Source organism: Aricia agestis, chromosome 22, assembly GCF_905147365.1.
Source record: "Aricia agestis chromosome 22, ilAriAges1.1, whole genome shotgun sequence".
Taxonomy (NCBI): domain Eukaryota; kingdom Metazoa; phylum Arthropoda; class Insecta; order Lepidoptera; family Lycaenidae; genus Aricia; species Aricia agestis.
The window spans coordinates 7,695,999-7,718,717 of NC_056427.1; the positions used below are offsets into that span (position 1 = coordinate 7,695,999).

The 22,719-nt window shown below is 35.1% G+C and overlaps 1 protein-coding gene and 1 long non-coding RNA gene across 2 annotated transcripts; both read left to right on the forward strand.

The window, feature by feature from the left end:
- Positions 1–3,453: 3,453 nt before the first annotated feature.
- LOC121738225 (zinc finger protein 271-like) lies at positions 3,454–5,581 on the forward strand. The gene is made up of 2 exons (XM_042130183.1): positions 3,454–5,056; positions 5,524–5,581. The coding sequence occupies exon 1, from the start codon at positions 3,593–3,595 to the stop codon at positions 5,051–5,053; it is 1,461 nt and encodes a 486-aa protein (XP_041986117.1). The 5' UTR covers positions 3,454–3,592; the 3' UTR covers positions 5,054–5,056; positions 5,524–5,581.
- A 6,824-nt stretch (positions 5,582–12,405) lies between these two features.
- LOC121738229 lies at positions 12,406–20,600 on the forward strand. Its single transcript, XR_006037259.1, has 3 exons — positions 12,406–12,461; positions 12,542–12,704; positions 20,531–20,600. It is a non-coding gene; the product is annotated as an uncharacterized LOC121738229 (long non-coding RNA).
- Positions 20,601–22,719: the final 2,119 nt, after the last annotated feature.

Below are 22,719 nucleotides of genomic sequence, written 5' to 3' on the forward strand. Positions count from 1 at the left end.
GCGGCTCCACACTGATGCGTTTTTTACACCTACCGAGTAGTGGCGAGACAGTCCCGTCAAGAAGCTGTATTAGTCTGATATGACGTAATTTTAACCATAATTGTTTAGAATTATACCATGTTGACCATTCAAATATTAATCATGTAACTATCTTCGTTATTATTATTATTATTATTTATGAAATAAGGGGGCAAACGAGCAAACGGGTCACCTGATAGAAAGCAACTTCGACACTCGCAGCATCAGAAGAGCTGCAAGTGCGTTGCCGACCTTTTAAGAGGGAATAGGGTAATAGGGGAGGGTAGGGAAGGGATGGAATAGGTTAGAAGATTGGGCCTCCGGTAAACTCACTCACTCGGCGAAACACAGCGCAAGCGCTGTTTCACGCCGGTTTTCTGTGAGAACGTGGTATTTATCTGGTCGAGCCGGCCCATTCGTGCCGAAGCATGGCTCTCCCACGTATTATGTAAAAGTGTCAAGTGTAGGAGAGTGATTTAACTTCCAGAAAGGTGCTATTTTGTGTTCCCTTCAAAATTCAATAGAAAGTTTCAGTTAAACGTTTACCACTACTGAATTGATCGACTTGAATCCTTGACTACATGAATTAATGTAGACGTTGACTAAAATTTGGACTTGACCATAAAACAATGCTAAAAATAATTATGAGAATATTATTTTTTTTTTAATATTCCCGCCATTTCCTTGACACTGGCCAGTGGCCACAGGCCATGGTTAAGTTTTGTAGCCGAGCGCCATAATAAATAAAAGGAAACAAAAAAGAAGAAGAGGAAATATGTGAATTTATACTAGTAATCTGTGATGTGAATATCTTTGGAAAGCTTTCGCCTTTCGAAAATAATATTTTATTTATTTACAAAATATCTGTGTTTACCAAAGTTTACCTCCCACAATATGTTGCAAAAAACTTGCTGCTCTAAATGCCTATCTATAAATAAAAGAACTATCAACATTTACGGTACAGATCTGCAAAATGTTTATGAAAAACTAGCTGAATTTAAGGTTAAACTTATTTTACAATTCCAAAACTGTAGATTGTCTCTCTCCTTTTGTTCTTTTTACTATTTCGGATACGTTTTAGCTTTCTATTGTCACGTAAACGTTATTTTAACACAAATAAAAAGTAAAAAAATTTAAAAAACTTTTGATTTTATGCCTTTTTTTTACTTTGTCCCGCTTTTAACTGAAGAATCCCGCTTTTTCACTCAAAAAGTTCCAACGTCCCGACTTTGAAAAAAAATCTGGCAACGTTGCGTACGAGGCACCGAGGTCTTAGCGTGATAAAATATAGCTTATAGCCTTTCTCGATCAATGGGCTATCTAACACTGAAAGAATTTTTCAGATCGGACATTTTCCACATTTTCCTCTATTTCTTCGCTCCTATTAGTCTTAGCGTGATAAAATATAGCCTATAGTTCCTCGATAAATGGGCTATCTAACACAGAAATATTTTTTTAAATCGGACCAGTAGTTCCTGAGATTAGCGCGTTCAAACAAACAAACTAACAAACTCTTCCGCTTTATAATATTAGTATAGATATTGCAAAAAGTTTTATTTTAAATATCAAATGAATGGTAGACATGCTATTTATGCTATTACTGTAAACCACTGACCTCTATATCACTGGACAGACGATCGCTATCAATAAAATATTCCTATTTGAAAGTCGCCATATTGGCGCTTTTTGCTATGTGAAAGCAGTAGTGAGTGTACTTGGAACTACTATTTTGCAAATGGCGGTTGTCACTTTCTATATAAATTAGTTCACAGTACGCTCACCGCGGCGCTTCAAATCGGCATAAGAAATAGCTGTCATTTTATACGGCACTAGCGGCCCGCCCCGGCTTCGCACGGATGGACATTGATTTTTAAATAATTTTTTTTCAAACTTTATTTCTTAGTCAATCTTTATGTTAAGCAGAACATAAAAATGGTTTACACTATTTAGCCTGTAACTACTATAATATTATAATTATTATACGTATGTTTTTTTATATTTTAAGTGTTATGTTTGATTCTTTTATCCTTACCTACAGAAGATACTATTATTTATACTATTTTGCAATTTCTCAATGTATTTTTTTGTTTAAAGTATTTTTACACAATTAACATTAATGTTAGTACGGTTCCCTTTTTTCTCTTATTAAATAATTAAAGGCTATAGCCTATGTTCAGCAGAAATAGTGTTGATTTAAAAATATGCATTAATTATACTTCCATCGGCATCGTGGGTATCGCAGACATCGTGGGTATCGCAGACATAATAGATCCTTAATAATTGTTATGCTGGCAGCCGGCTGCCGCTATTGGAGATTTATAGTTAATGAAATTAATTATAATAGCAATAAAAAATAATAGTCATTCAAAACGTAATGAATTAATGAAGCACTATAATATTATGCCATCAATGAAGCGGCACCCGGCTGTCGCATAACTATTATATTATAAATCTATTGTGTCTGCGATTCCCATGATCGAGGTAATAATAATTAATATTTACGTGGACTCTCCGGGCGAGCACACCCGCGCGGCGCGCCTTGACGACGCCCAATTCGAAACGTGCAGCAGAAATCGTAATATTTTAATTTCGCCATAACATTAAAACCAAACGTCCAATTTTAATAATTCAAAGACCAAATATTATCTTCATTAACTGTACTTAGTAATGAAATAATTTATTTTGATAAGAATTAATGCCATGAGTAAATTAAAGGCATTTAAATGTAGTCCAAAAACATTTCAAGATTTTTTAATAAAAAAATGGTTATTGTGCCTCACTCAACATAGATAGGTATAGTGTGTCGCGGACTTTTTTGTAGATATTTAAAAGATCTACAATTACTTAGAACATTTTATGGTTCTATCTTTTATAGTTTAGGCAGCGTACGCGAAAAAAGTAACATTCTTGGTTGATTAATTACACCTTGCGTCCGAAAATCCCAAATGTCTTACGGAATCCTATTTTTTTCCAAAATAAAATTTAGCCTATGTTCAGCAGAATTAATGTAGGATTCCAATAGTAAAAGAATCTTTCAAATCGGTCCAGTAGTTTCGGAGCCTATTCAAGACAAACAAACAATCAAATCTTTCCTCTTTATAATAGTAGTGTAGGTAGCCTGTCCAGTGTATTATAGAGGTCAGTGCTGTAAACACTCACTCAAACTACTTTGAGCATTATGTCATTACGATCCTGTGTCCCAACTCCCTGATTGAAGGATGTATGTCTAATGTAATTGTAACATTCTTTAAAACATTCTGCAAGTGTATTCAAATGTTCATGTTACTTGGTATATGCCATAGCCATGCCATTTGAATACACTTGCAGCAGTTTGAGCATTACACCATATACTATATGGTGTAATGCTCAAACAAATTATGTTTCATTACACGTGGATAGGTATATATTGTCACATGAGGATATTTGTCCAGGTATCAAACACGAGGACGAGCGACCCAACACAGATGACTGCGAGGGGCGAGGCCATGCCAGCGCAGCACGGTCCAGCAAGACCCCCCACACCTGTGATGTTTGTTTGAAGAACTATTCAACAAGAAGCAATTTACTGAGGCACATGCAAACTCATTCACGCTCATTTAACTCATTTCGCTGTGAGTCATGTTCAAAAACATTTTCAAATAAACAAGTTTTGACTGAACACATAAACAGTGTTCATACTGGCGAGAAGCCATTTAGTTATGACATTTGTTTTAAAAGATTTTCAAGAAAAAACACTTTGAATGTACACACAAGAGTCCATTCCGGCGCGAAACCATTCGGTTGTGACATTTGTTCGAAGAAATTTTCAAACAAATACAAATTGACTGTACACACAAGAGTTCATACAAGCGAGAGACCTTTTAGTTGTGACATATGTTCAAAGAAATTTTCACAGAAAAGCAATTTAACTGTACACACTAGAGTTCATACAGGAGAGAAACCATTTATTTGTGACATTTGTTCAAAGACATTTTTAAGAAAAGTAAGTTTGACACACCACAAAATAACTCATACGGGCGAGAAACCATATAGCTGTGATTTATGTTCGAAGAATTTTGGTAGAAAGAGTCAATTGATTGGACACATAAGAGTGCATACAGGCGAGAAGCCATTTATTTGTGACATTTGTCCAAAGAAATTCTCATTAAAAACTCAATTGACTGCACACACTAGACTTCATACAGGCGAGAAACCATATAGCTGTGATTTTTGTCTAAAGAGTTTTCGTTTAAAGACCGATTTGATTATACACACAGCAAAAGTTCATACAGGTGAGATACCATTTATTTGTGACATTTGTCCAAGTAAATTTATTAGAAAAAAAGATTTGACTGTACACACAAGAATTCATACAGGAGAGAAACCATTTAGTTGTGACATTTGTTCAAAGAAATTTTCACAGAAAAGCGGATTGACTGAACACACTAGAGTTCATACAGGCGAGAGACCATTTAGTTGTGACTTTTGTTCAAAGAAATTTGTATTTAAAAATAATTTGACTGTACACATAAGAAATCATACAGGCGATCAACCATATAGCTGTGATATTTGTTCAAAGAAATTTTCAAGTAAAGCACATTTGACCCTACACAAAAGAATTCATACGGGCGAGAAACCATATAGCTGTGATGTTTGTCCAAAGAAATTTTTAAGTAAAGGCCACTTGACTAAACACACATTAAGAGTCCATACAGGCGAAAAACCATTTAGTTGCGACATTTGTCCAAAGAAATTCCCTACAAAACAAGATTTGATTGTACACACTAGAGTTCATACAGGAGAGAAACCATTTTGTTGTGACATTTGTTCAAAGAAATTTTCAAGAAAAAACAAATTGAATGTACACACAAGAGTGCATACGGGCGAGAAACGATATAGCTGTGATGTTTGTCCAAAGAAATTTTCACAGAAAAGCAGTTTGACTGCACACACTAGAGTTCATGCGGGCGAGAAACAATTTAGTTGTGACATTTGTTCGAAGATATTTACGTTAAAGAAAAAGCTAGTCCAACACTTAGATGTCCATTGGAGCTAGAAACTATATACTTTTATATTTATTATAATGTTTGTATAACCTTGATTCTGAAAAAATAAGTCAACTTAAAACGGAGTAATAAATTGTTAGGTATCTCAAAATCAAAATATTTATTTCTAAATAGGTTAACAAAGTTAAGACTTTTAGAATGTCTACATGAGGCCTACCACCGGTTCGGGAACTACCCCGCCGAGAAGAACCGGCGTAAGAAACTCGCACGGGGCCACCTTTTACCAAAAATGTGGAAAATTACAATAAAACTTAAAATGTTATGTAAGAGTAGTTATAAAATAACATACTAAAGTAGTTTAAGAATAATATGTAAACAGAACGTCTCTCCCAAACAGCTGATAAACCTTTTAGGTTTTTGCATGGGAAACTACTGTCATATTGTTTTCATGTAAAATTATTGTAATGTGTTTAATAAATAAATAAATTTTAAAAAAATCTGTAAACTTTCCAAAAAAAATATTTTGGAAATCGAACACATGACCCCTACAATAAGTCAGGAGCCAAGCTCTAAGCCCCCTGGATCACGGAGGCATACGACATAGCAATATTGTGTTTTATCGTGACCAACCGAAATTTCGGTCTCCGGTTTCCGGCCAAAGTTTAGCCGAAACATTCAGCGGTGGCCAAACTAGAGTTCGTCTTTTGGTAAACGCAGCTAATTCGTGTCTGCTCGCTGGCTTAGCCCCGGCTATATTATTATGGCTTATAATTAACTGATCACCAAAAATAGTAACATTTCACAGACAAAAATAGTAAATGATCACCAAAATACAGACCACCATTTTAATGTAAAATGATAACTAAAGATTTAACATCTTAAAACCAAAAATAGTAAATGATCACCAAAATAAGTAAATGATCACCAAAACTAGTAAATGATCACCAACATTATACTAGCATTTTAAAGTAAAATGATCACCAAAATTAGTAAATGATCACCAATATTATACTAGCATTTTAATGTAAAATGATCACCAATGATTTATTATCTCGCTAATGTATTTATGCAAAATGACTCCAAATAAATCATTCTTACTTAAACCAAAAGTAGTAAACGATCACCAACATTATACGTCAGAATTTAATGTAAAATTATAACCAAATATATTTTTATTTAGCAAATATCCTATTAAAGAGAAGAATACAGATAGACGAACAGACAGACATGAAGTCCTAGAAAAAGAGTCCCGTTTGTACCCTTTGGGTACGGAACCCTAAAACGGGACTCTATTACTGAGACTTCGATGTCTGTCCGTCTGTCCGTCCGTCTCTAGGGCCTAGGCTGTATCTCCAGAACCGCTCCAGCTAGACTTCTAAAAATTTCACAGATCGTGTATATCTCTTGCCGCTATAACAACAAATACTAAAACAAAATAAAAGAGGCTCCCTTACCACAAACGTTACTTTTTGACCTTTTTTGCAATAATGCCAACCAGTAGGCACGTTGATATTTTTGCAAATACCTTGATTATATTATGTTAACTTCTATAATTAGATAATAATAATAATAATAAATAATTTAAAAGGGGCTCCCATACAAAAGCACAATTTTAGGTCTAATTTTGTTCTATAACGGTACGGAACCCTCCATGTCCGACTCACACTTGGCCGACTATTTTGTTAATTCAAATTCAATTCAAATTCAAATGTCTTTATTGCCAGAATGTTGTTGATATAAAGGTCTTATTCACTACTTATAGTTCTAACATTCTGCCATAACAATGGCGTGCAATTAAATTAAATATAGTATAAGTAAAATTAATTAATACCCACATCTTCTTACAAAGAATTTTATATATAATTTGTCAATTGAAGAAATATATTATAAGCTTCATATAAAATAAAATACATTTCAAATTGAATAACTATACAATAATAATAATTACATTACATAGAAAATATTTATGTCATAAGAGATTTTAATTAATTAATTTTATTACATCATACATTGAATTATTGGTTTATAATTGTCAAATTTAATTAATTTTAATAGATAATATATATGTTATACATTGCATTATTTTTCTTTAAATGTCATATATTCGTTTAATGTGTAAAAACAATTGTTTAATAGCCATTTAGTAATTTGTCTTTTAAAGTTACTTGCATTTAATGATTTAAAATTATCTGGTAATTTATTAAAAATATTAATGGCGTTAATGTACACATTTTTCCTATATACATCCATGTGGCACTGTGGCATGTACAGTTTATATTTGTATCTTGCTGTAGCACTTCTATTGTTGACATCAGCATTTTTTGGAAAGTAGTGCGAATGTTGCTTAACAAAAACACAAATATCTCTTATATACAAGCATACCAAAGGGAGGATCTGTAATTTCTGAAAAATTGGTTTGCAACTATCTAATGGGGAAGCTCCACAGATTGCCCTTACACACTTCTTCTGAACTTTAAATGCCCTATCAATTTCAACAGAGTTTCCCCATAGTAGTAGCCCATATGAGAGTACAGACGAAACATATCCGTGGTATGCACAACGTGCTGCTTCGGTCGAGACTTTTAGACGTAATATTTTAATCGCGTATATAAACTTGTCAATTTTATCGCATACATGGTTTACATGATCCTTCCAGTCACAGTGTCTATCTACAATTATTCCTAAAAATTTTGCTGAATTAACTTCTTCTATAGCAGTGCCGTCAATGTTAATATTCAAGTCAATAGGTCGTGTTCTATAATCTCTAAATTGTATTAATTTTGTTTTATTTATATTAATTTTTAAATTATTATTATTAAGCCATGTCATGATTTTTTTAATTGTATTATAAATGTCATTTTGAAAATAATTTATATTTTTACGCTTAATTATAGCCGTGGTGTCGTCTGCAAATAAAATTGTATATTGATCTGTTACGTTAGGAAGGTCATTAATGTAAATTAAAAAAAGTAACGGACCTAGTATGCTACCTTGCGGGACCCCGAAATTATTAGGTAAAAAGTCCGACCTGGTAGTAGATTCTTTCCCTTTTTGAATGTTCGATATTTGTACACATTGCTTTCGTCCCGATAGATAACTTTTAATCCAGTCCAAGGCTTTGCCACGTATTCCATATTTTTCTAGCTTATATAGTAGCAGCTTATGATCTACGAAGTCAAAAGCTTTAGACATATCTAGAAATATCGCTGCTACTGGGTTTTTATCATTTATAGCTTCTGTTATGTATTTTATAAGATTAAAACAAGCTAAAGTTGTATTACTATTTTTACGAAAACCGAATTGTTGTGGAGTAAGTATATTATTTGTAGTGACAAATTCGTAAAGCCTTTTTATCATAATTTTTTCGAATACTTTAGATATAACTGGAATCAAGGTGACCGGTCTATAATTATTTATGTCAGTTTTATCTCCTTTTTTAAATAGAGGTTTGACTATAGACGTTTTTAATATTTCGGGGAATTCACCTTCTTCAAAAGATAGATTTATGATATAGCTTAAGGGACCACATATATGTTTCGCACAAGCTTTAATCATTTTTGTATTTAAGTTATCAATTCCTACTGAATTACTGTTGTTAAGACTATTTATTGTTTGAAGTACCTCATGTTGATCGGTCGGCCTAAGAAAAATTGTATTTATTAATTGTGTACTTAAAGTTTTAGCAATGTCATTTATTTTAAATTTAAATTCTTTGTTCGTCAATTCTGTATAGTATTTATTAAATGCTTTGGCAATGTCATTAGTAGCCGTAAGAACTTTGTCATTATAAGAAATTGTATTTATGTCATGATTAGATTTTATGTCATTAATGTTATTGTTTATAATGTCCCAAATTGCTTTACATTTATTTTTATTCTTATTTATATATTTTTTATTTTGTAACTGTCTTGATTTATAAATACATTTTTTAAGAGTTTTATAATAAGTTAAATATTTTTTATAATTGTTAGATTTGTCTTCACTTGTTGATTTATATTTAAGATACAATTTCCTTTTTACGATGCATGATTTTCTTAATCCCTTAGTAAGCCATAATTTATTCGTCTGTCTATTGTTTTGCTTGCATATTATTACTGGGAAACATAATTCAAAGAATAACTTTAATGTGTTATGGAATTCCTTAAAAGCTTGATTTAAGCTGCTCATTTTATAAACATCCGAGAATTTGTATGATGATAAACAGCTACAAAATTTTGTTATATTGTCATTGCATAATAATATGCTTACATGTTTTGTCAATCGTAGTGGTTTATTTGGACAGAAATATGGATTTTCTCACAAGAATTTGGTGATCATTTACTATATTTGGAGATCAATTACTATATTTAGTGATCATTTACTATATTTGGTGATCATTTACTATATTTGGCGGTCATTTACTATATTAGCAGATCATTTACTTTATTTGGTGATCATTTACTATATTCGGTATTCGATTACAATTTAAAGTGTTGTCATGACTAAAATAGCTGGTAGTGTTGCTATTTTAGACTTTATATTTTGGTTTTAATTATCTTTTTTTGGTAAACAAGTTTAGGGTATCACTCGGTGCATTTTTTGCTGATTATTATATTTGTTCCCTATTATTATTATACCACAAGATCTCACTACGGAACTACTTGCGCGCTGTTGGTGATTTGATGAAGAGTGTTTTATTTTCAATTAAATATCATGTCAATTAACAGTAAATGGATTCCCTTTTCTTTAAGTTTAAATAGATTTCCAATTGCCTTTTGCCACACTTTCACATTGTGTAATGTAGGTAACATTACACAATGTGAAAGTGTGTCTGTCGGTTTGTCCGTTCGTCTGTCTGTCTGTCCGCCCCTGTCTGTCCGTCCGTCTGTTACCTCTTCACGCCTAAACCGCTGAACCGATACTACTGAAATATTTTTGTATAATAGCTCCCACACTGGTTTCGGTGACGGTTACCGGTTTCATTGAAACCAGGCCAGCTACGCAGGAGTAATTTTATAGTGCCCAAGTGTGTGCGCAGTACACAAGAGCACTCTCTATTCCTGTACTCTCATAACCCAGTGGGACGGACGACCGACGAGACTGGCGAGAGATCAGGCGCAGGACCGACTTTTTACATGCCCATCCGACGCATGGATCATCTTACTTGTCAGACAATCAGGTGATCAGCCTGCATTGTCCTAACCAAACTTGGAAAAACATGTTTCCAACGCGGTAATCGAATCCACGACCTCCGAGTCAAGAGCGCTCTATACCACTAGACCACGGAGGCGTTCATTTTTGTATGGAGATACTTCAAGTACGGGGAAAGGACATAAGATATTTTATATCCCAGAAAAATGTAGGGTTCCCGCGAGATAAACGGATTTCTTAGCGGTCGTCACACTTTGCTGGCCAAGGACTACACATGGCAGTGCCAGCACCGGGCCGCAGAGTATGTGAAGGGCGCTCCAAGAGTGGCTCCACACTGATGCGTTTTTTACACCTACCGAGTAGTGGCGAGACAGTCCCGTCAAGAAGCTGTATTAGTCTGATATGGCGTAATTTTAACCATAATTGTTTAGAATTATACCATGTTGACCATTCAAATATTAATCATGTAACTATCTTCCTTATTATGTAAGAGTGTCAAGTGTAGGAGAGTGATTTAACTTCCAGAAAGGTGCTATTTTGTGTTCCCTTCAAAATTCAATAGAAAGTTTCAGTAAAACGATTACCACTTTACTGAATTGATCGACTTGAATCCTTGACTACATGAATTAATGTAGACGTTGGCTAAAATTTGGACTTGACCATAAAACAATGCTAAAAATAATTATGAGAATATTGTTTTTTTAAATATTCCCGCCATTTACTTGACACTGGCCAGTGGCCACAAGCCATGGTTAAGTTTTGTAGCCGAGCACCATAATAAGTAAAAGGAAACAAAAAAGAAGAAGAGGAAATATGTGAATATCTTTGGAAAGCTTTCGCCTTTCGAAAATATTATTTTATTTACAAAATACCTATCTGTGTATACCAGAGTTTACCTCCCACAATATGTTGCAAAAAACTTGCTGCTCTATATGCCTATCTATAAATAAAATAACTATCAACATTTACGGTACAGATCTGCAAAATGTTTATGAGAAACTAGCTGAATTTAAGGTTAAACTTATTTTACAATTCCAAAACTGTAGATTGCGATTTGTGACAAATCTCTCTCTCCTTTTGTTCTTTTTACTATTTCGGAAACGTTTTAGCTTTCTAATGTCACGTAAACGTTATTTTAACGCAAATAAAAAGTAAATAACCCTCGTGGCAGTCGGGTAAACAATAGAAAAAACTTTTGATTTTACACCTTTTTTTTACTTTGTCCCACTTATAACTAAAGAATCTCGCTTTTTCACTCAAAAAGTTCCAAAGTCCCGACTTTGCACAAAAAAAATCTGGCAACGCTGCGTACGAGGCACCAAACACCACATTTACGAATTTTTTCGTTCAATATATTGGCAACTTACCAGAAGTTTTGATTCATTCTGATGATCGAAATCTATACTAATATTATAAATGCGAAAGTATCTCTGTCTGTCTGTCTGTCTCGCTTTCACGCCAAAACTACCGAACCGATTGTAATGAAATTTTGTATACAGATAGTCTAAAGCCTGAGAAAGGACATAGGCTACTTTTTTTACTGATATAAAGGGTTGAAAGGGGGTGAAAATACAAAAATTTGTTCAAATTAAGTTAGTCCCAAAAAATCATACTAGATGGCGCCGTGCGTCTCTTACATCGCGCTAACGCTTGCCCAACATCTTTCTATAAGAGGTGGTATCATCATGCACTCTTTCAATTGTTATTTCTTTTTTACGTTATTTAATAATTCAGTACTTTATATTATATACAGTGACGTAACCATAAACCTATTAATGATAAATAGTTTATGGGTAAAGTTGTGTAATTGGGGGGCTAAATAAGCTTTAAAATTTGGCATAATATATAAAGTTTAATTTAATAAAATGAAATATTATGTGCACACTGCACAGCTGTTTTGATTTAAGGGGTACCAGGGTTTTTTTTATAAAAGCTTTTGACACCAATTTTGTTGACATCGCGCGCTATAAACTGAAGTACACGCGGACGAAGTCGCGGGCAACAGCTAGTACGATATATTTAATACACGATATATTACTGTAACTGTTACTTTTAACCACAGCAAGATGTACGGCTCTCACAATATTACGAAGTCACGGGATACATCTTGTATTATCTGGCACTGTTTAAATACAATTGCCTGGAAAATGCGTAGCATGAGAGTGATGAATGAAATTGTTATTACCTATCCTAACTTCATATCAATCTTTATCTATCTTGTTATTGTTTTCGAATAGGCAAAAACAGAGTTATGTCTTCTATGCTACATGTTGTGCAAGACTACGACAAGTTGCCAACCTTCAGAATGCAGTAACAAGCAGTAGTCAGGTACCTTATTATTTTAAGTTGATGTATTTAGATTTATTTTATTTCACCTTTAAAATTGCTATTGAATATTATTTTTACAGTCACCAAAAACTTTAGTCCGCCTCGTCACACAGACTATTGAAAATGAAACTATACCGTACCATGTTGTGCTAACAAAAAAGGAACCTCCGGAATTTGATGTTCAGGAGAGACACTTGGAACATGATGATGTGACTATAAACCCTGACATTGAGGATTCCAAGTGTGAGTATATTTAAACCTGACTTTGTTAGGTGGGTGAGGGGGGAGGGAAGTAATAAATAAAATAAAAATAGCCTTTATTTTCTACTACAATTTACAAGCATGATTAATTATTAACAATTATAAAGTATATTCATTTTAAGTAGTAGTCGCCTCTTCGGCGTAGGCCTCTCCTAAATCCTTCCAGCAGTTTCTATCCCGTGTCATTCTCATCCATAGGGGTCCGCATCTCTCTTTAAATATATCTCTCCCACCTGTCGAACATAGAGAAAAGAAAAAAGTAATGTTTTTTGAAGTTAGATTAATTGTCAATGTGAAAAAATAGGAGAGATGAAAAAGATGTAAAATGATTTTGTGATTTATGTTATAATGTTCAATAAAGAGTGATTTCAGTTGATGTGGTTTTCTTCATGGTCCTTCGAGCCGGATTCAATGTATGAACAGGTGACCTATGGATGAAAAGTAATAGAATTTATAATTTCTTTGAGAAAAGAGTTGTACAATATGGAAGGTCTCATTCGAATTCAAAAATCTATTCAAGCTCAAATAACTAAGGACTATACCAACTTTAAGAAATCTCCCAAGGTGAGAATTAGCCGCTCATATGTAAGGGCAAGATATTCAAGTTTAGAAGCGGAATGGACGAAATTTCAGAGTAATTATTATGAGTTAATAGCGATGGCGGAACTTACAGAAGAAAAAGAGTATTTAGTAAAGGACTTACATGACGAAGTCAAGGAAAATTATTATGCCTACAAGGAAGATTTGGACGAGGCACTTGAAGGCTTATCGATCACCGCTGCATCCTCAGAAACCAATTTCAAAGATCATAAGGAGGAGTCACCTAAGTCGATCACCTTACCAAAAATTGATATCCCAATTTTCTCTGGGAAGTACGTTGAGTGGCCCACTTTCCACGACCTATTTGAATCGATTATCCATAAGAACACGGATTTAGCCGGTGTACAGAAATTATACTACTTAAAAGGCCACATCACAGGGGAGGCCGAACTTTTGCTGCGGCATGTTCCAATAACAGAGGCCAACTACGAAAAAAGTTGGAATATTATTAAAAAAAGATACAGTAACAAGCGGTACATCGCCAATAATATATTGGCTCGCTTGTTTGGGCAACGGAATTTGCACACGGAAGATAGCAACGGAATTCGAAGTTTATTGGACACAACGAACGAATGTCTCAATGCGCTATCAAATTTGGGATTTGACATTTCAACGTGGGATGTATTGATAGTTTACATAGTAAGTCAAAGATTGGACACGGAATCTAGAAGACAGTGGGAACAAAAGATTTGCAATAATTTAGACGATTCACCTGATTTAAAAGAGCTATATACCTTTCTGGAAGGTAGATTCCGAGCACTGGAGTTTTTAGAAGTAAAGGAGAAAAGGTCGTACATAGAACAAAGACATAGACCAAATGTATTCTCAGTCTCTGCTGTCGTATGTTTATATTGTAAAGAGAATCATATATTAGAACAATGTCCGAAATTTCAGCAACTGGATTTTAATTCCCGAACAGAGTTTATACAACATAGCAGATTATGTTTTAATTGTTTTGGCGTCAACCACACGGTCTCAAAATGCAGGTATTTTAATTCTTGTCAACGATGCGGACGTCGACACCATGTACTGCTCCACTCCGAAAACCCGGCGGCGTCGCAGGGTCTCGCTCACGCTTCACAGTCCCCAGCTGGCCATGGAATTGAGATGAGTAATATTATGACGAATATGGCAAGCAGTCCTATTGGTGCTCACGGAGAGGTAATGCTAGCTACTGCACTAGTTAAAATAGAAACGAAGAAGGCATGTATTATATTGAGAGCCTTGCTCGATCAAGGCTCTCAAGCCTCTTTTATTACAGAGAGGGCCGTTCAATTATTAGGACTTCAGAAGTCCGCTACAGAAGGGGTAGTATCGGGTGTAGGAGGCGATACTCAGAATTTATCAGTTAAGTACATGGTAGGATTTAAATTACAATCTACTATAAGACCTTTTAATTGTGATGTTCAGGCTTACGTTTTAAACTGTTTGTCGTCTTTATTGCCAGCAAACCCTATTAAAATTAGAGATTGGCCTGAATTTCGAAATATAGATTTAGCTGATCCTAGATGTGACAAGCCTGGTAAAATAGACTTACTGCTAGGTGCGGATCTTTATGGGCTCATATTAACACATGGTTTAATTCGACATCCATCAGGTAGTTTAATAGCTCAAAATACTCTTCTGGGATGGATTGTATCCGGTCGCGCCCCAGCACAGACACTTCGCGCTCGCAGTATATTAAGTCTGCACATTCGAGATGAGTCGGTAAGTGAATTGTTGCGTAAATTCTGGGAACTGGAAACTGATCTTCCAAAGGATATTGTATCCGCAGAAGATAAGAAATGTGAGGATTTCTTTCAATCCACAACGTGTCGAGATGAGTCAGGTCGATACATTGTTCGTCTTCCCTTTGTGAATGAAGTACCAGACTGTAGGGCAGGTGAGTATCGTAAAGTGGCCTTAAAGAGATTCCATTTTTTAGAAAGAAAATTAAATAAGGATCCTGAACTCAAAAGAGAATACTCCAAGGTGCTTAAGGAATATCTTGATATGAATCACATGGAACTAGTTCGAGATGAAGATCCTGTTCATCAGAGAGATAGTATTTACTTACCTCATCACGCAGTAGTGCGTCCTGAAAAAATAACGTCAAAGGTGCGAGTTGTTTTCGATGCATCGTGTAAGGGCGCTCATGGTAAGTCATTAAATGATTATCTTTTAGTTGGGCCACGACTACAACCGGATCTTCGCCATATTATTTTAAATTGGCGTACTTACCCCATTTGTTTTGTTGCTGATATTGTCAAAATGTATAGACAAATAAGGGTCTCTGCCGAGGATGCCAACTATGATAGGATCTTGTGGAGAGATAATCCAGATGAGGAGGTTCAGGATTATAGGTTATTAAGAGTTACCTTTGGAGTATCTTCAGCTCCATTTTTAGCAGTAAGAAGTCTACAGCAAGTAGCAAAGGATGAAGGAGATCACTATCCCTTGGCAAGGGATAGAGTTCTGAAAGAATTCTATATGGACGATTTCATGTCAGGATGTGAAAATGAGATAGAAGGAGTAGAGATCTATAATCAAGTAGTCGATATGTTACATAAGGGAGGGTTTGAGTTACAGAAATGGAGAAGCAACAGCGCACGATTGAATGAAGAATTTAATGCAGGGAAGGAACATAAAGAAAGTCTAGAGTTGAAGTCTGATGAGGTAGTTAAGATTTTAGGATTAACTTGGAATGTGAGTCTTGATTGTTTTCAGTACAAAGTTAAGTTACCAGAGTCAAAGGGTTTGATCTCCAAAAGGACTATTTTATCGAATATATCTCGTCTGTTTGATCCTATGGGTTGGGTCGCACCAGTTACTGTAAAAGCAAAACTTATATGCAAAAGTTGTGGCTTGCGGGTGTTACTTGGGATCAAGAGGTTCCCAGTGACCTATTAAATCAATGGGTTTCTTTTCGGGACGAGCTTAATGCGTTAAATAACTTTATGATTCCTAGGTGGGTGTCTACAGGCAAAAACAGCAAGGTCGAGCTCCATGGTTTTTGCGATGCCTCAGAAGCGGCCTATGCCGCCGTAGTATACCTTCGGGTCATAAATGAAACTGATGCACATGTTAGCTTGTTAGCGGCTCGAACAAGGGTGTCTCCACTCAAGCAAGTCTCAGTCCCACGTCTTGAGTTATGTGGAGCAGTTTTATTAGCAAAACTTTTATATGAAATTTCAAACGTATTAGCTATACACAAAACACAACTCCGAGCTTGGACTGATTCGACAATCGTGCTTGCTTGGTTGAGAGGTGAGCCTCGAAGGTGGAAGACCTTTGTAGCCAACAGAGTTAGTGAGATTTTGAAGGTTTTAGATAACGATCAGTGGTCACATGTGGAGTCAGAACAGAACCCCGCCGATTGTGCGTCACGCGGAATGTCGCCAAAGGAACTTATGCAGTATGACCCTTGGATTAAGGGCCCTTGTTGGTTGCGTGATCGGCAGTTTACTGTTCCAGATAGTCCCGTTGTTTCAGTGACATTGGAAGAAAAAATAATAGTGCATACAGCAGTCTTCCAGACGAGTTCAGAGTTACCAGTTTGGACCAAATTTTCTTCCTTACAAAAGCTGTTGAGGGTTATCACATATTGTTGTAAGTTTATTAGAAGAGTACGAACTAAATCGTTAGAAACGTTGAGTTTTATTACGGTAAAAGAATTGAACGAATCTTTGACTATAGCTATAAAATCTTGTCAAAAAATTTCCTTTCCAGAGGAGCTGCATCGGTTAAGTTTATCTAAGTCTGTTTCAAAAGCTAGTCCACTTAAATCACTGTGTCCATTCTTAGATGAGGAAGGCGTAATACGAGTTCAAGGAAGGATTCAACAGAGTCAAGTGGCATACGACGTAAAGCATCCTATTATTTTACCTCACTCTCACCATCTGTCCAATTTGATTGTAGCTGATGCTCACTTAAAGACTTTGCATGGTGGATTTCAGCTTATGTTAAACTACATAAGATCTAAGTTTTGGATCATTCGTGTCAAGAGTCTTATAAAAAGACACTATAAGACATGTATCAGATGTTTACGCTACAGTCAAACAAGTATTCAACCCTTTATGGGTAATTTACCAGAGGCACGTGTATCTGCAAATCGTGCTTTCTTAAAAAGCGGGGTTGATTACACTGGTCCAATTAATGTGCGATTGTCCAAGGGCAGAGGTTGTAAATGTAGTAAGGGATACATATGTGTGTTTGTGTGTATGTCCACACGCGCCATACATCTAGAAGCAGTAAGCGATATGACCACGGCAGGGTTTTTGGCAGCATATGAACGTTTTGTGGGTCGCCGGGGTTATTGCCAAGAGATGTGGAGTGACAATGGATCGAACTTCGTTGGTGCTTCGAGAGAATTAGTTAAATTATTTCAAGGCGAGAATGACAGCATGATAAAAGAAGTAGGGGAGAATCTCGCTAATCGAGGAACCGATTGGCATTTTATACCACCGCATGCACCTAACTTTGGTGGCCTTTGGGAAGCGGGGGTAAAATCTGCAAAATGGCATCTCAAACGCGTTTTAGATGGATCGACTCTAACGTTTGAGGAATTGGCAACCCTGCTTGTAAAAATAGAGGCATGTCTTAATTCGCGCCCTTTGTACAAGGTTATGGATGGTGAAGAGTTAGCTTTGACCCCAGGACATTTCCTGATCGGGGAACCCCTAATTTCGGTACCTAATAAGCAGTTAGAGGACGTCAAGAATTGTAGTCTTTCTCGGTGGCAGCTGATGCAAAAAGTCGTTCAACAATTTTGGCGCAGATGGTCAAAGGAGTATTTGACAACTCTACAGAATAGGTATAAATGGTCAAAAATTACTCCTGAACCGAATATTGGTGATATCGTTTTAGTGAAGGAAGAAGATCTTCCTCCAACTAAATGGTTGTTAGGAGTCATTACCGAAAAACATCCAGGTATTGACAAAATCACCAGGGTTGTCACATTAAAATGTAAAAATAATTCTATAAAGAGAGCAGTTTCAAGGTTGATAATTTTGCCTAACATGTTAGAATAAACTTAGGAATTTTGATTATTGTTATATTTAAGAATATTATTACTAATATTCATGGTGGGCGGAATGTCGAACATAGAGAAAAGAAAAAAGTAATGTTTTTTGAAGTTAGATTAATTGTCAATGTGAAAAAATAGGAGAGATGAAAAAGATGTAAAATGATTTTGTGATTTATGTTATAATGTTCAATAAAGAGTGATTTCAGTTGATGTGGTTTTATTTGGTCTTCCTTTTTCCTTTTCCTGTCTCTCGGTACCCACTCTGTTAGACGTTTCGTCCATCTATTACCTGTATGTCTGCATATGTGTCCTGCCCAGTGCCACTTAAGTAATCTTGTTCTTTTTCTCGCGTCTATTACCTTTGTTGTCTTCCTAATGTTTGTATTATTTACCTTGTCCGATAATTTGAGGCCGAGCATGCTTCTTTCCATTTTCCTCTGACAGATGGCTATGCTTTCCTCATCTTCCTTTCTTAGGGACCACATCTGACAACCATATGTAAGGCATGGCAGTATTGCGACTTCAAAAACTTTTTTCTTTATTGCTATATTCCTATTTTTATTTTTCATGATTTCCTTTAGTGACCAGTATTTTTTCCAGCTTAAAGTAATTCTCCTTTTTATTTCCTTTTCCGTGTTGTTTTCAAAAGATACTAGCTGCCCTAAGTAAACATATTCTGATACATATTCTATTTTTTTTCATTATCTGCTATTATTTCAAATGGTTCCCCGTTGCTCAGAATTTTGGTTTTGGATTTATTCATTGACAATCCTTTCTTTTGACTTTCTGTTGCTAGTTCGGTTATCATACTTTCCAATTCTGTAGGGTTTTCTGCAAAAATTACAATATCATCTGCAAAGCGTAAGTGGCTTAGCAGTTCTCCGTCAATCCTTATTCCTTTCTTATCCCAATCTAGTTCTCTAAAGATGGATTCGAGGACAGCAGAGAAAATTTTTGGGGGCAGGGGGTCCACTTGTCTCACCCCCTTTTGAATTGGGAATTCTTCTCCTTCACGTTCAAGTCTTATCTTGGATTTACACTTTTTGTAAATATTTTTAATAATGTTGACGTATTTTTCTTCGACTCCTTGCTGTATAAGTGTTGTCCATATAGCTTCGAAACATAGAGAATCAAAAGCTTTTGTATAGTCTATAAAACACATATATAGTTTTCCTATATTCTTTTGATTTTTCAATTAGTTGTGTTACTATTTGTATGTGATCTATAAAGCAGGCCAAAAAGCCAACAAGCAGGCTTTGATTTTCCTCAAGTGTTTTCGTTAATATTCCTAGCAAGATCTTAGCGAAGATTTTATATAGTCATTACACTTATCGGTCTATAATTACTGAGATCACTTCTATCTCCCTTTTTAAAGAGTAATGTAAGTGTCGATTCCGACCATTGGTGGGGCGTTTCTTCAGTGATTAAGATGTGGTTAAAAAGCATTTGGAGGGGTCTTAATAGTGCTGGAGATAAAGTTTTTAAAACTTCGTTTATAATATTGTCGTTTCCGGGTGCTTTGTCATTTTTCTGCGTTTTGATAGCGTTTTCGATTTCTGTCATAAGAATTTTCGGCACATCTATGTTTTTGTCTGTAGCGTTTGCTGTTCTAAGTCTTTTGTTATTAGGTAAACAAGGGTTATTTGTATCTGTGTAGAGTTTTTTGTAAAATATTGTCGCTTCTTTAATTATATCTGGGCGTCTTGTTTTCACAATACCTTTTTGGTCTTTTAATTTTCCTGTCCATTCAGATTACTGTCAACTCTTTATAGGCTCTACGAACAGCGCCACCCTTATTTATAAATTTTTCAAAGGTGTTTTGCCTCATTTCTTTTTTATTTTGTTTTATATTCCTATTAATTAATTTACTAATTCTTGTTATTTCATGTTTTATTTGTTTCGTTTTATCCTTCGCATAGAGTTCTTTCCTTTGCTTTAATAGTTCTTTAAGGGAGGGAAGTAAAACATCAATAAACATGCTATATCATAAATTATGTTTTACTTTTATATTGCGTTTTAATATTTTATTTATTATAATATTATATTAAAAAAAAACATATCACTTACCTATATTTTTAATCATCAAAATGTCTTATTTTTGCACGAGAGTTAAACATCCATCCGTCTGTCTTCACATACTTTATCATTAAGTAGTAGTAGGATGTAGAGTCTGCTGATTCACTGATATTTTGGCAAATTTTAGATACTGATAAGATTGAAATAGTAGAAAACAGTATTGACTATGGAGAAGAGGAAGAAACCGCCATTCAATCCGAAAATGCAGTTGATGGAACCACGCAAGACTCACAGGTTGTGGATAGTGTCTATACACAGCAAAAGCAAAAGGTTCCTAGAGTAGTCATAGCGCGACTAAGTCAAAGTGATATTAACAAATATGTCCAACAAACACCTGGTCGTAGAAGATCCGAAGGACTGTGGGGGTCAGACAGGAGGTAAAGGTATATACATATAATGCTGGTTTATTGTTTAAATACTGGTGGAGTGTTGTGATGTTTTTAATTAAAATCTCTTTTATTATATAAAACATATAGTACACATAGTATAAAACCATGTTTTTATCAATTCAAAGTTTTTTTAATGTATTTTAATTTTTATTAATAATGTTTCACTTTCAATATGAAATTTATACAATACTAGCTGTTTCCCGCGACTTCGTCCGCGTTAGCATAGTAGATCACGTCCCAAGTATTATTTATTGTACAAAACTATTCAATGTACAGAATTGACTTTCCTACGATTTTATTACATATAGATGTTCCGCACGGCTTCGCTTGCGTAATTTAAGAATTTCACGCGAACGTACATTTTTCCGCAAAAAAATAGCCTATGTCCCTTCACATAGTCTATTGCCAAATAACATAAAAATTGCTCCATTAGTTCTTAAGATAATAAGCAATTTCATATAATTTCGCCTGATTTTTCCACATTTTCCTGTATTTCTTCGCTCCTATTAGATTTAGCATGATAAAATATAGCCTATAGCTTTCCTCGATAAATAGGCTATCTAACACTGAAATAATTTTTCAAAGCGGACCAGTAATTCCTGTGATGAGCGCATTCAAATTACCCCTTTCATATAATTTCCCCCTTTTTTTCCACGTTTTCCTCTATTTCATCGCTCCTATTAGTCTTAGCATGATAAAATATAGCTTATAGCCTTTCTCGATCAATGGGCTATCTAACACTGAAAGAATTTTTCAAATCGGACCAGTAGTTCCTGAGATAACCTCGTTCAAGTAAGCCTTTCAAATAATTTCCCCCGTTTTTTCCACATTTTCCTCTATTTCTTCGCTCCTATTAGTCTTAGCGTGATAAAATATAGCCTATAGTTCCTCGATAAATGGACTATCTAACACTGAAAGAATTTTTTAAATCGGACCAGTAGTTCCTGAGATTAGCGCGTTCAAACAAACAAACTAACAAACTCTTCTGCTTTATAATATTAGTATAGATATTGCAAAAAGTTTTATTTTAAATATCAAAAAAAACACTCACTGAAACTACTTTGAGCATTATGCCATTACGATTAGGGTTGCTGAGGATTCCTCTTCCGCTTCCTCATAATGAGGAAGTTCCGCAATATTTTGGGTTCCTCAACCGTTACCGCATCCTCATAAATAAAAATAAAAAAATCCTCTTCCGCTATCGCTTCCTCAAAATTTTAGAGGAATTTATGAGGAATGTCACTGCGCATGCGCGTCGCGTATCCAATCATGGCAACGCACACGCCAGAGCCAGAGAATTCACTCATCTTTTTTTTTGTGTGCGTGTGTTGTGTATGTTACTGAACTCCTCCTTAATTGCTGGACCGATTTTGATGATTCTTAATTTTGTGTGTTTTGAGAATGGTTTAGATTCATAGTTTGGTCCACTGGAAAATGCCCTTTTAATTAAGAGGATACACCAAGGGCGAGAGAAAAGAACAGAAAATCTTCGATTCGTTGTTCGCTGATTCCTTCTCCAAAACTTAACCGATTTAAGTAATTTTTTCATTAAGAATTAAAGTAAGGCTTAAGCTGTGTTCCTATGTTTTATGTTTTTTTTTTGTATATTCTAGCCAGTTTTGTTTTCTGGGTGTTTGAAGTTTGTTTGAACACAGAGGAAAATCTGGCCATTTTTTTGGGTTTTTGGACGTTCTTATCTTTTTTAATAATAAAATTATGAAAAAAAAAGAAAACATAGGGACATGCTAATAGTGGTTATAGATATTCAGGAAAAAAATCATAACTCTACCGGCATTATCCAGGGAGGAAACAGGGGACAATGTTTGTATGGAAAAACGGCGGTGTGGACTCCTCTTAATTTTTGTGTAATGTATGTACCTAGTTATGTACAGACAGAACAAAGGCTTTTGGGTTGGGTCCGCTAGTA